At 44.8% G+C, this 14,673-nt stretch overlaps 1 protein-coding gene across 1 annotated transcript in view; it reads right to left on the bottom strand.

Moving 5' to 3' along the window:
• Nucleotides 1-4,067, bottom strand: part of CUNH1orf115 (chromosome unknown C1orf115 homolog) — a 31,979-nt gene extending 27,912 nt beyond the window's left edge. The window contains exon 1 of the mRNA XM_089685035.1: nucleotides 3,687-4,067. Coding sequence (XP_089541161.1) covers nucleotides 3,687-4,010 — 324 coding nt within the window. The 5' untranslated portion in view covers nucleotides 4,011-4,067. The remainder of the gene's footprint in view (nucleotides 1-3,686) is intronic.
• Nucleotides 4,068-14,673: the final 10,606 nt, after the last annotated feature.

The raw sequence follows: 14,673 nt of genomic DNA, 5'->3' as shown, positions 1-14,673 counted from the left end.
CAGACCCACCGAGAGGCCGCATATACGCATGTGGCTGGGGCCAAAGAGTTAAATTCACTTCCTTATGACCAGGGGCGGACTGACCATTCGAGCACTCAGGCACTGCCCGAGGGCCCGGGGTCAGTAGGGGGCCCCATAACATGCCCCTTGTACCTTTTTTATAGGGTTTTTTGGGTGTATTTTGAGTGTGGGCAAGGACACAGGGGCCCCATGATCCCCAATTGCCCAGGGGCCCCATGAGTTGTCAGTCCACCCCTGCTTATGACTGACTAAATACCTCTTTTTGAAGTCTGTTCCAAACACCAACCACTCTTCCAATAACCGTCCTTTCGCATGGATGACATCCTTTATGATCAGTGGGGTTCCATGAACAGATACCTAACCCCTTGGTGCCGGTGCCTCCCAGCCCTTTAAGGGGTTTGTGACACTAGGACGCAGGGCAGGGTTTAGGGTCCTGTGATTGACCTGATTGGCTGTCTTGGCAGTCACATGATCAGAAAGCTCCTGACCGCAAGTTGCAATCAGGACCTTTCCGTGAGGCGCCAATAAATGTGCCTGGAGTGTGCAGGGCGCGCGTTCTTAGCACATCCTTTTTTTACTTTGGATACGTACGCTCGCCACCAACGGGTTAATAGAATACCAGCACTTTGTTAGAATCCACAAAACAAATATGCTTTATTTAGAAGGAACAATGCATAAAATCCACACAAAAAGCCAAGGGGTTTCAGCTGCTAAGCCTTAGTCTACATGATTAAGGCCTAGCAGACAAACCTCACTGGCCTTTTGTGTGGATTTTATGCATTGTTCCTTCTAAAGAAATATTTGTGGATTCAAAGTGTGGCACTCTAGTAACCAGTTCCAGTATGGGCCAGTTCTGACACTCCTCTACTACATGTAAAAATTAGCATTTTTTTTGCTAGAAAACTACTTAGAACCCCAAACATTATATATTTTTTTAAGCAGAGGCCCTAGAGAATGAAATGATGGGTGTTGCATATTTTTATGGCACATAAAATGTATGCAGCGTTTTTTAGAAAAAATAGTTTAAGGAATTTTAATGCTCAAAAACACAATATAATACCACATTGATTGGTAAAATATAAAATATGATGTTACAGCGAGTACACACGTCATTCTTTAAAATTTCGTATGCCCTTGGAACAGCACCAAACTACAGTACCAAAAATCTTCATAGCCAGTGCATTAAAAGACTTTACAAGGTTCAGGTTTAGAGCTATGTGAAAAAGAACAAAATCTTTGCGTTTAGCCCAATATTGTATATTATGAAAAAGTGAACTGCTGCTACTACCTTCCTGAATTCTATAATAAATTATTTCAACACATTAAAAAAGTGCGCTGTTCACTTTAAACATGATAAATGAATAAATTAATTTACACAGGTTTAGAGCGACACAGGAGGTGGGGTGCTAGAATCATTGCCCTTGCTCTGATATTCACATCAATACGTTCATGCAATTGCCGTTTAGATAAGCGAACGGGACCAATGCGTCCATTTGCCTTTGCGCATGAGCATGGGGGGGCTGGGGCACTTTAAAAAAAATCTATAAATGTTTTATCTTTTTTTGGTTTTAAGTTAACACTGTCTCTTTAATATTTTTAATCAACTTTATTGCTATCACAAAGGATGAACAACATCCCTTGTGATAGCATGAGCTGTGATAGGTCCTCTTACTGGAGAGTTCTGGGCTCTATTAGAACCCGTAACTCTCCTCTAGCTGCCAAATCAGTAAATTCAGACACAGATTGGTCTGATAGGCTGCTTCACTGGCAAGAAACAGGCCAGAAAACACAGAACCGAACCGGAAATGACTAAATCCTCATCGCTTCCAGTTTCTAATGTCACACAGTGGGAGGAACAAGATCGACCCGCTCACTGTGTCCCAGGAAGCCAATGCTACCAGTGGCATCCTTACCAGACTCCCCAGACACTCAAGAAAAAGGTAGCGGTGGCAGTAGGAAGGGACTCCCTTCCGTCACCTGTAAACGTTATCCAGCGGCTGTATGCCCGCTAGGATTACTTTTAGTTTGAAGGGAATCACTGGCTGAAAAAAAATGATATCACCCTTCCCATAATGGTACATCACATGGGCAAGAAGTGGTGAAGATTCAGTCTTACAAGAGCTCACAGCTGTCAACCAGACAGCCAGTGTATGCAATCAAGGGGTTGGTGGAATGGCGGTAGCAGCGCTGTGTATTCAGTTCACGAACAGATCCACTGTTGAATAAAAGCAAAATGCAACAGATGTCACTTTTATGCCATTTGTGTCTGTTCATTTTTCTCCTCCATCATATGGAAGAGGGGAAAACGAAGCTTAACAGACCCATGTTAGGTTTATGAGGAGGCAGATATAAGTGGACATGCATCCATTTACATCCTTTTACCTCCAATCCATCACATTTAGCCCTGAAAACAAACTGAAAAGGACCCAAACCTTTTTCCATTTTTTTAAGACCCACTTGCAGGTAATTGGATGCACATTTGTTTACATCCATCTGTCCATAGATCAATACTGAGCTTTCGGTCAGTTCCACCTGACAAACTGACCGGCGAATCTGATCAGGATGTTCATGCGAAAGCGGCCTAAAATAATATTTTCTAGGTAAGTTCAGAAAAAGATAGCTATCACTGCTCAGAGCCATCAAACTCCTTCCTCCACTCGGAGTTTAGGTGCCGGCTTGGGAGCCCATCCACAATCCAAACAACTGACTCCAATAACATTTTACTTGGAAGTGATGTTGTCAGAGCACATCCACTTTGTTCTTTGATCAGATCTAGCAGACAATGACATCACTGCTTACACACCATCCTCTCCGATGCATTTCATCTACAATGGGCTTAGTCATAGGGGCCCACTGTGGCTGAAACGCGTCAATAAGGACGGTCTGTAAGCATGGATCTAACTACCTGCTGGGTTTGATCAAAAAAAGTTTTTACTGGAATTGCTGCTATCAGAGCATGGCCACTTTGTTCTTTGGAGACGCTTAGCATTAGTTTTAAATTCCTAAGGTTTGTCAGAGGAGTGGACAAGGTACACATCCAGGAGGTCATCTGATTTGCAGCACACTGATATCATTCAATCTGATGTTGGTTGAGCTAACAGTCAATAAGAAGTGAAATATAAAGTACATGGTGGAAAAGAGATTTATTCTGCTATTAAGCCAGAAGATTGACACTCACGAGGCAAAGTACCACCTAGGAATAGCAGGAATCCAGCCATCCTCAACCAGGGTTTTGTGGAACCCTTGGGTTCCTCCAGAGATAGCTGGCTGTTCCTTAAGCTGTGGCTAATTGACCTCTCATTTGATGGTGCCTACATAGTTCCAGGCTAAGGCCACTTAACAGAGCCAGCAGCACAACACCAATGATCTTTTTAGCTATCTACGAGGGGGGGGGGGGGGAATTGGCCCCTCCACTGTCAAGGGGGGATTTTCCCACTGACCTCCAATTAACTGGTTTCAGCAGGGGTTCCCCCAAGTCTGAGAAAGGCTGATATAACCAGTTATGGCGCACTTAATAATTTGTTGTACGTAAAATAATTTTATTTGGGGATGTATAATCTAGCTGACGTTTTTTCTAAGACAATGATATGCATTTCTGAGGACAAGCCTCAAGACCCCCAGGACTGTTCCTGGAACCCTTCACTTCCACCCTGGTCCCCGCTCACCTTGGCATACTTCTTGACTTTCTGCTTCCTCTTGTACTTCTTGTCCTCCTTACTCTCTGTTTCTTCTGCTGTCTCCTCCAGGGGATCATACTTGTCTGGGAGGGGGGACAGGTGCACTTTCTTGCTGTTCCTTTCTTTATTCTTCTTTTTCTTGCTTTTCTTGTCTTTGCTTTGCTGTGCCTGCCCTGGGGGATCCTGCTGGCTGCTGCCCACCTCCTTCTGGCTCACCTCTTGCTCCTCCTGCAGCTGGATCTGCTCCTTGTCTTCTTTGAGCTTTCTGTACTTCTTCTTTTTCTTGCCTCTGAGCTTGAATCGCCCGGCCATGTTGACAATGTGTGTGTTGCCAGCTGACTGCACTGAGCTGGGGAACCAAATACCCAACAATTGCAGCACAGCTTGGACTTTGCTTCCCACTGCACAGGAATGTCTGTGCTCTCCCCCGCCACCTCATGGACATTTTGTAACACTACAGCCTCCTATTATTTCCATTGCCTTTTCCCTTGTGGCTGACTTGGCTGCCCTCCCAGGGAAGTAGTTTTGTTGTGTCTCCTAGCAGGGGGTCCTCCCGTTCATTGTTCTGTTAAGAAGGGTTTATTTGTTTGACTTTGTACAGGATATCCCCTCCCTGCCAGAAGATAGTGTTCTAAAGATCCTGTATGTTTTATGGATTTACCATTCTATCAATGTAAAGGCACAGAGCAATCAGGAGAGACAATGCCATCTAAAAATAAAATCAACTGTTTTGTAAAGTGACAATTAAAGCTGAACTTCAGGATAAGCAGATATTCTCTAAATACAAAAGGCATGTGTATTCTAAAGCTGCCTATAGACAGGGGTTGATTGGTTTGTTTGTTTGTTTGTTTGTTTTTAACCACTTGCTCTCCAGAGGATTTGCCCCCCTTCCTGACTAGGCCATTTTTTGTGTTATGGCGCTCCCTTACTTTAACTGACAATTGCGTGGTCATTCAAGATTGCACCCAAATGAAATTCACATCCTTTTTTTCCCACAAATTATTTATTAATTGTTTTCTTTCGGTGGTATTTGATCGCCTGTGCATTTTTTGTTTGCGCTATAAAAATAAAAAGACCAACATGTCTTTGCTGAAAAAAAAAATCCCAATACGTGTAAAATAGTTGGTTTACGTGAAAGTTATAGCTTTTACAAATGGTGCAATATGAACTGATATGTATTTATTTTTTAAATATTTACTAGTAATTGCGGCGATCAGCAACTTTTAGCAGGACTGCGGCGGGCATTCTGACACTGGGGGGAACTGACTTGATGTCAATGACATCCCCAGTGACACCAATACAGTGATCAGTGCTTAAAAAAAAAAACACTGACACTACTAATGACACTGAGCAAGAAGGGGTTAACATGAGGGGTGATCAAAGGGTTAACTGTGTGATGTTTTACTATGTGCAATCACACTGCTTTGGATGGCTGTGCTGTGCACAGCCATCCAAAGCAGTGTGCACGAGCTGACAGGGAGAACTGTATTGTTACATACAGTTCTCCTCCCTGTCGGAGATCCTCTTCAATCACCAGGCAGGACCCGGTGACTGACAGCCGCGGGCAGGAATGGCAGCGCGCGTGCACCCCCTACGCAGAAATGCAAAATCAACTGTTGCCCAGATGTAGTGCCTATGTTTTGTTTGTGTGTGTTTTAATTTTCCCTGATATATGCTCAAACAACAATGCATGCTCTAGTTTCACCATTGTGTGTTGTTAGATGTTGTGATTGAAGTTTATATTTGCAGTTCATAAAAGGTTTCTTGACACAGGTCAGGTTTATGATATTTGTTTGTCATATATTTGCAGTGTGATAGTGTAGGTTTTCATGGGGCAGTTCCTTTGTAACTTTGCCAACAATGAACAACGTTGTCCTAGATGGTGTTTGGGAGAACAGAAAATGAAGCTCTGATGATCACTAGTGGAAGAATGATTTATTGATTAAAGTGGAAATCGATAGAGCCACACTCCAATGTAAGCTGTTCTTACAGTGTTTATTAAATAAATAAGCTACACACATGGACTCCACCCAAAACCAAACTTCCTTGACATGTTTCACTGCTCCCAACTTGATCCTTGTGATTTAATAAGTAGAATGCACAAAAAAAAGGAGTTAGAATTGAACTCCAAGTGCCATAGATTTCTATTACAAATATTTCTCAATAGCCACAAAAGATAATAATCTACCTTTGTGGTCATGAAATGTCTTTGCAAACCCAGATATTACCTTGTAAAAGTAGCAGTGCTAGCATCACTGTGTTATATCTAGCCTGAGCAGAGTTGTGGGAGGGAGCCTGTAGTATTGGCTGCCTGTAGAAAGCTACAGAAAGGGGTGGATACAAAACCAGTCACCCTTTACTAGGATAGAGAGCAGCATTGACTGGTCTTTATTAGAGGACGTCGCTGCACAAAGGCAAAGTTATTCACTGGATTACTGTACACATGCCTCTTGTATTTAGACATTTGCTTATCCCTGAGTCTAGCTTTAAAGTATAAGTTCACCTTTGGAACATGTTACATGTTCCACCTGTTTTTAGGGTTGAACATGTAACATGTTCCCATAGCTACAGCCGCCCCCCCCCCTCCCTCTGACAGATAGTATGAGGAGAAGTTTCCCCGTACTGTCAGAATTGAAAACAGCTCCACCCACACGGCCGCGCCACTCAGAGTTCTGTGAATGAGTGCCTACAAGTCCCGGCAGTCTTAGTGGCTGTGGGCTTGTAGTTTTCAGCGCTGTTGAGCACCATTGTAGATCATTGCACCTTCCTGTCAGAATATCTGCTTGACCGTATGTCCCGTACAGCGTGCAGTCATACTGACAGGTCTGCAGGAGACCTGCATAGCATCAGTGATCTACTGAGCAATGCTTTCCAGGCTCATTTGGAGAAAAATAATAAATGCACAATTTTTGCACCTGCAAAAGAATGTGCATTTATTATTTTTGTCCAACAAGTGAACTTATCCATTAACACTGGCTAAAAAGAGAGTAGACCCACAGTTTTTTTTATTTTTATTTTTTTATTGTAGCTGTGAATCTGTAATAATTAGTGTCATCTGCCAGCCTCCAGCCCCAAAATGCTATCAGTTTGCTGCACAATAGATCTCAAAACTCACAAGAAATTACTCAACTCAATAGACTGGCTAGATCTAGTGGAGGATTAATGTGGACAACAGATCCAGATTGAAGGTGAGTATTGCAGCAAAAGCTTTTGTATGGAGAGAAGCTTGTGGCACCGTTCCAGGCGGGGAGGTAAAGAGGATCACCCCGTTGGCATGGGAAAGGGGGAGCATCCTAGAACAGATCAAGGGAGTCCAGTGCAATGAAAAGGATGGACGCCATTCACCAGCCCAGAGTGTCAGACGTGTGGAATGTATAGGGTGGCCTCAACTGCTGCTCCAGCCACGCCCTCTGATGTTTTGCCCCACCCACTGGGGGGGAGGGCTTAGTCACAGAGGCGAGACCAAGCCCCCAGTGGGCAGGGCGAAATGCGTCAGTGGATGTGGCTGGAGCAGCAGCTAAGGCCACCCTATACATTCCATACATATGACACTGTGGGCAGCATCCATCCAATTCATTGCACAAAAGCTTTTATATCTTTTATATTTACTTTAGCTGAACTATTTCTTTAAACTGGGGTTTTGCTTTATTGTAGAAAACAAAAAAAAAAAAACCCATGAAATCATCTGCGCAAACCTTGACCCTACCATGTTAGGAATAATTGGGCATCAAAATGAGTAGATTCCTCTTATGGGAGAACTGAAAAGCTGCAGTTGATTGAAAATCCCCCCCCCCCCCCGACACACACAATATACAGCTTTATGTTAAATAGCTCCGATGTTGAGAATCTTCTGAAATAGTTCTACAATACACACTAATTCAGGGATGTTGTGAAAACATGACATAAAGCAGCCTGGAATTTACATGTAGGATCCCAGGCTACAGTTAGTTATCAAGGACCCATTTTCAAGAAGAAACTGGAACCAAAACTATGGCTGGGTTAAAGGGTCCTATTTTGTTATACACATGATAGTTTATCTTTTATTGCTTCTCTCAGATCACTTTACTCATATCTAGTTCTGCTGTCAGCAGATGGGATTCCAAAGTACAGGACATCTCTTATTACCAAGCATGAGAGACCATAAGAATCTACATATCTTCCCCAGAAACTCATTAAATGGAAACTATATATACTTTAAAGGATTGTTTTTATTTCTATAAATTTATTTTTACAGCCAGTTGTACCATATTTTAATTATTGCACTGCATTATTTATTTATATATATATATATATATATATATATATATATATATATAGTCCAGTGGGGATCTTCTTTACACCACGGCATCCGACGCTTTGCATTGCACTTGGTGATGTAAGGCTTGGATGCAGCTGCTCGGCCATGGAAACCCATTCTATGAAGCTCTCTGCGCACTGTTGTGCTAATCTGAAGGTCACATGAAGTTTGGAGGTCTTTAGCTATTGATTCTGCAGACAGTTGGAGACTTCTGCGCACTGTGCGCTTTAGCATGCGCTGACCCCGCTCTGTCATTTTACATGGCCTACCACTTTGTGGCTGAGTTGCTGTTGTTCCCAGTTGCTTCCACTTTGATATAATACCACTAACAGTTGACCGCGGAATATTTAGCATCAAGGAAATGTCACGGATGGACTTGTTCCCAGTTGCTTCCACTTTGTTATAATACAACTAACAGTTGACTGTGGAATATTTAGTAGTAAGGAAATTTAACAGATCGACTTATTGCACAGGTGACAACCTATCACGGTTCCATGCTTGAATTCACTGAGCTCCTGAGAGCGACCCATTCTTTCACAAATGTTTGTAGAAGCAGTCTGCATGCCTAGGGGCTTGATTTTATACACCTGTGGCCATGGAGGTGATTGGAACACCTGAATCCAATGATTTGGAGGGCTGACCCAATACGTTTGGCAATATAATGTATACGGTAAATGGATCTAAGGCAGCGGTTCTCAACCTGGGGGTCGCGACCCCTTTGGGGGTCGAACGACCATTTCCCAGGGGTCGCCTAAGACCATCGGAAAACACATATTTCCGATGGTCTTAGGAACCGAGACACCGCTCCTCCGTCTCAGGCGATGTGTGGGCGGGATGATACGCTGCTCCTGTCACCTGGCCACACCTCCGGGATCGCTCAGCAGCTCCGCCTCCTCGCCGCTGATTGGCCACCGGAACTGTAGCTCAGGAGAGGCACACAGGCGGCCAATCACCGGCGAGGAGGTGGAGCTTGGAGAGGAGGAGCCGAGCGGCAGCGCGCGTACATCAAAGAAGATCGAGGGAGCTGCCGGAGCGAGTGAAGAGGAGAGCGGCCAGAGAAGGAAGACAGCTGACAGGTAAGTGAGAGAGCGAGCCCAGGCTGGAGCAGGGGTCAGCAAAGTAAGTATCATTGGTGTCAGTGGGAGGAATAGTGCCCCATCATTTGTGTCACTAATACCAATGATGGGGCACTATTCCTCCCCCCACTGACACCAACGATGGGGCACTATTCCTCCCCCCACTGACACCAACGATGGGGCACTATTCCTCCCCCCACTGACACCAACGATGGGGCACTATTCCTCCCCCCACTGACACCAACGATGGGGCACTATTCCTCCCCCCACTGACACCAACGATGGGGCACTATTCCTCCCCCCACTGACACCAACGATGGGGCACTATTCCTCCCCCCACTGACACCAACGATGGGGCACTATTCCTCCCCCCACTGACACCAACGATGGGGCACTATTTCCCCCCCCCCCTGACCCCAACGATGGGGCACTATTCTCCCCTCCACCACACTGACATCAACGATGGGGCACTATTCCTCCCACTGACACCAATGATGGGGCACTATTCCTCCCCCCACTGACACCAACGATGGGACACTATTCCTCCCCCCACTGACACCAACGATGGGACACTATTCCTCCCCCCACTGACACCAACGATGGGACACTATTTCCCCCCCCCCCGACCCCAATGATGGGGCACTATTCTCCCCTCCACCACACTGACATCAATGATGGGGCACTATTCCTCCCACTGACACCAATGATGGGGCACTATTCCTCCCACTGACACCAATGATGTGGCACTATTCCTCCCACTGACACCAGTGATGGGGCACTACTCCCACTGACACCAGTGATGGGGCACTACTCCCACTGACACCAGTGATGGGGCACTACTCCCACTGACACCAGTGATGGGGCACTACTCCCCCCACTGACACCAGTGATGGGGCACTACTCCCCCCACTGACACCAGTGATGGGGCACTACTCCCCCCACTGACACCAGTGATGGGGCACTACTCCCCCCACGGACACCAGTGATGGGGCACTATTCCTCCCACTGACACCAATGATGGGGCACTACTCCCCCCACTGACACCAATGATGGGGCACTATTCCTCCCACTGACACCAATGATGTGGCACTATTCCTCCCACTGACACCAGTGATGGAGCACTACTCCTCCCACTGACACCAGTGATGGAGCACTACTCCTCCCACTGACACCAGTGATGGGGCACTACTCCCCCCACTGACACCAGTGATGGAGCACTATTCCTCCCACTGACACCAATTTCCCCCCCCCCTGACCCCAACGATGGGGCACTATTCTCCCCTCCACCACACTGACATCAACGATGGGGCACTATTCCTCCCACTGACACCAATGATGGGGCACTATTTCTCCCCCCACTGACACCAACGATGGGACACTATTCCTCCCCCCACTGACACCAACGATGGGACACTATTCCTCCCCCCACTGACACCAACGATGGGACACTATTCCTCCCCCCACTGACACCAACGATGGGACACTATTTCCCCCCCCCCCCTGACCCCAATGATGGGGCACTATTCTCCCCTCCACCACACTGACATCAATGATGGGGCACTATTCCTCCCACTGACACCAATGATGGGGCACTATTCCTCCCACTGACACCAATGATGTGGCACTATTCCTCCCACTGACACCAGTGATGGGGCACTACTCCCACTGACACCAGTGATGGGGCACTACTCCCACTGACACCAGTGATGGGGCACTACTCCCCCCACTGACACCAGTGATGGGGCACTACTCCCCCCACTGACACCAGTGATGGGGCACTATTCCTCCCACTGACACCAATGATGGGGCACTACTCCCCCCACTGACACCAATGATGGGGCACTATTCCTCCCACTGACACCAATGATGTGGCACTATTCCTCCCACTGACACCAGTGATGGAGCACTACTCCTCCCACTGACACCAGTGATGGGGCACTACTCCCCCCACTGACACCAGTGATGGAGCACTATTCCTCCCACTGACACCAATGATGGGGCACTACTCCCCCCACTGACACCAATGATGGGGCACTACTCCTCCCACTGACACCAATGATGGGGCACTATTCCTCCCACTGACACCAATGATGGGGCACTATTCCTCCCACTGACTCCAACGATGGGGCACTATTCCTCCCACTGACACCAACGATGGGGCACTATTCCTCCCACTGACACCAACGATGGGGCACTATTCCTCCCACTGACACCAACGATGGGGCACTATTCATCCCACTGACATCAGTGATGGGGCACTATTCCTCCCACTGATACCAATGATGGGGCACTATTCCTCCCACTGACACCAATGACATGGCACTATTCCTCCCACTGCAAAATTACAGTTATGAAGTAGCAACGAAAATAATTTTATGGTTGGGGGTCACCACAACATGAGGAACTGTATTAAGGGGTCGCGGCATTAGAAAGGTTGAGAACCACTGATCTAAGGGGTCTTAAATATTCATATTGTACTTGTTTATGGTAAAGAGAATTTCAAAGAGGGTATCGTGTCCATCTTTGTACAAGAATAATAGATTGCAGTTTTTCCATAAACAAGTCAAGGAGTATCTATTTAACTTTTTACCTAAAATCTATGCATGCAGCTGTTCTAGGCCAAGACACGTTGGGATTTATTTATTAAAGCTGGTTCACTCAGAATCTGGTGCACCTGTGCATGGTAGCCAATCAACTTCTAACCTCAGTTTGTTCAATTAAGCTTTAGCAATAAAACCTGGAAACTGATTGGTTTCTATGCAGAAGTGCACAAGATTCTGAATGAACCACCTTTAGTAAATAAACCCCATTGCTTGTAACACATATGATCAAAGGTGCTCATAAAACCAATCAATCAGATTGCTCGACACTTTGGTCAATAGGGAAAAGGTGTATATTAGGTTAGGGTATTTTGGCTGAATCAGAACGGGTACATTGAAGGCTTCTGATCATTGTATTATTTGCAAACACTCCATGGACTCTGTTTTGTGATGGGACCCAATAAATGCAAGCCTTTCTGGAGAACCAAATTGCTGTGGGAAACATTCATTTCTCGGATAGAGGAATTTTTCAATCCATATCAGCTAGTGAACTCTTGACTCAACAACAATATTTAGAACAATAATCTGCACTCCTCATCCGTGTGATACATGACAACACATATATTGTACATATTTGTAATTCCTCCCTCTAGTGGCTGTCTCTTTCATTGCAGTCACACAGCCCCACTGATAAACTGCTGAGAACTCAGCTTCACAAAGAGGGCATTGTTTTCAATCAAACATCAATACACAGGGGGTTAAAGTGTGGAAGGTATGCATTTCCCAGGGGACCTTACATTTTATTTTTTTGTATGAGGTACCCCCTTAAAATCCATACCAGACTCAAAGGGGTTGATTTACTAAAACTGGAAATTCTGGTGCAACTCTGCGTGGTAGCCAATCAACTTTTAACTTGAGCTTGTTTAATTAGGAAAAAAACAAACAAAAAAAAAAACTTGTAAGCCGATTGGTTTCTATGCTGACCCAGAGTTTGCACCTTCCAGTTTTTAGTTAATCAACCCCAGTGGGTCTGGTATATATTTGAGGGGGGTTGCATATGTTGTTTCATTGTTGCTGTGGGATGTGCTACAGCAAAAATGACATTTGCAAAAAAAACCATACTTTTCTATACATCATCTGTAGAGTCCTGGTGCCCAACTGGCAGCCCAAAGCAGACCAATATGGAAAGGGGGGGGGGGGTATTGAACTGTAAAATGGTTGGGATGGAATTAATCTCAATTGGTCTCATGTAACAAGTCTAGTCACCTTATAAGTTGACCATCACTGCTACAAAATATGGAGCACAGAAGGGGTCACTGCTACCGACTCAATCCACTGTTCCTGCTACTTCATGGTCCCCAGATGTGAGCTATAGACCGTTCTAGTCTACCTATCCTAGTGCTACTGTTAGGCTAGGCTCACAGGTTGCAGTTGATGCGTTCTTCCGGCGTGTTTTTGAAACCTTTTTCATGAGTTCTGCTTTTTTTTGGGGGGGGCGGGGGAAAGAGGGGGATTTAATAGAAAAGTATGACAATTCTGTTCATGCAGTTTGACTTTGATGTGACTTTACACTTTCTGGCACTCAAATAGCATCAAAGCTACATCAAAGTAGTGCAAGAACCTTTATGTGTCCAAAGTCACATCTTAGGGTTAGAGTTAAATGTTAGGGTTAACCCTTTGAGGACCGTAAGATTTTGGAACGCCAAAAGAATCAATTTTTTTGTTTTTAAAGTTCGTACACTTCAGTTGCTGTAACTAAGCCATTTCATGAAATAATTGGCAAAAAGCTAGATCCATTTGTTGTTTGTTGATAAGAACTAATATTTTGACTCAAACCAAAAAAAAAAAAAAAAAAAAGAAGAGTTTTAAGTTCTTAATCAGATGATACACGCAATTAAAAACATGGGACAAATACGTCCCTTGGTCCTCAAAGGGTTAAGGGCTACCCTTAACCCTAACCTTAGCATTCAACCCTAACCCTTAACATTTAACCCTAACCCTAGCCCTTAACATTTAACCCTAACCCCAGCCCTTAACATTTAACCCTAACCCCAGCCCTTAACATTTAACCCTAACCCCAGCCCTTAACATTTAACCCTAACCCCAGCCCTTAACATTCACCCCTAACCCCAGCCCTTAACATTCAACCCTAACCCTAGCCCTTAACATTTAACCCTAACCCCAGCCCTTAACATTTAACCCTAACCCTTAACATTTAACCCTAACCCCAGCCCTTAACATTTAACCCTAACCCTAGCCCTTAACATTTAACCCTAACCCTAGCCCTTAACATTTAACCCTAACCCTAGCCCTTAACATTTAACCCTAACCCTAGCCCTTAACATTTAACCCTAACCCTAGCTCTTAGCATTTAACCCTTAACCCTAATATGCGACTTTGGACACATAAAGGTTCCTGCACTAATTTGATCTGACTTTGATGCTACTTGAGTGCCAGAAAGTGTAAAGTCGCCTCAAAGTTGTTCTACATGAACAGAACTGTCATACTTTGCTATTAGAAAACAAACAAAAACAAAAAAAAACACATCAAAAGCGCAACACTTCATTCTTCATTTACAACATTTTTTCAGACCTGTCTAAAACTTTTGCACAAGTAGTGTACATTTATAGAAAATACAAGGAAGGGAGTTTACGAAGACTGGAGCAGCCGTGCATGGCAACCAATCAGATTCTTTCATTTTTTAACCAAACGAGATGAAGATAGAAGCTGATTGCTTACTCTGAACAGCTATTCCAGATTTTGTCTGCTCTAGTGTTAGTAAATTCCTCCCAATGTATATTACAGGAATGTGGTCAAGAAAATTGGTAGGCTGATTTAAAACCTATTTCAGTGTATAAAATGATTGCTAAGTAAATGTGCTCAATTCCTGGGGAGCTAATAACTATATAAACAGTGTGCCATGTGACCCCCCATCCCATAATACCATCAAAGTCCTGAAGGAATTTCTTGTTCAGGAACTGAAGCCTTGTGACAGGCTCCTGATGCAAAGCAAATCCTCATTATTTGCAGAAGCACTGCTGGGGAGCAAAGTTCATTAAAAG

The sequence above is a fragment of the Staurois parvus genome, unplaced genomic scaffold, assembly GCF_062004578.1.
Source record: "Staurois parvus isolate SC_StPar_1 unplaced genomic scaffold, SC_StPar_1.0 ptg000362l, whole genome shotgun sequence".
NCBI classification, from domain to species: Eukaryota; Metazoa; Chordata; class Amphibia; order Anura; family Ranidae; genus Staurois; species Staurois parvus.
The sequence above is the reverse complement of the archived record's forward strand: the minus strand, read 5'-3'. Positions and strand labels throughout refer to the sequence as shown.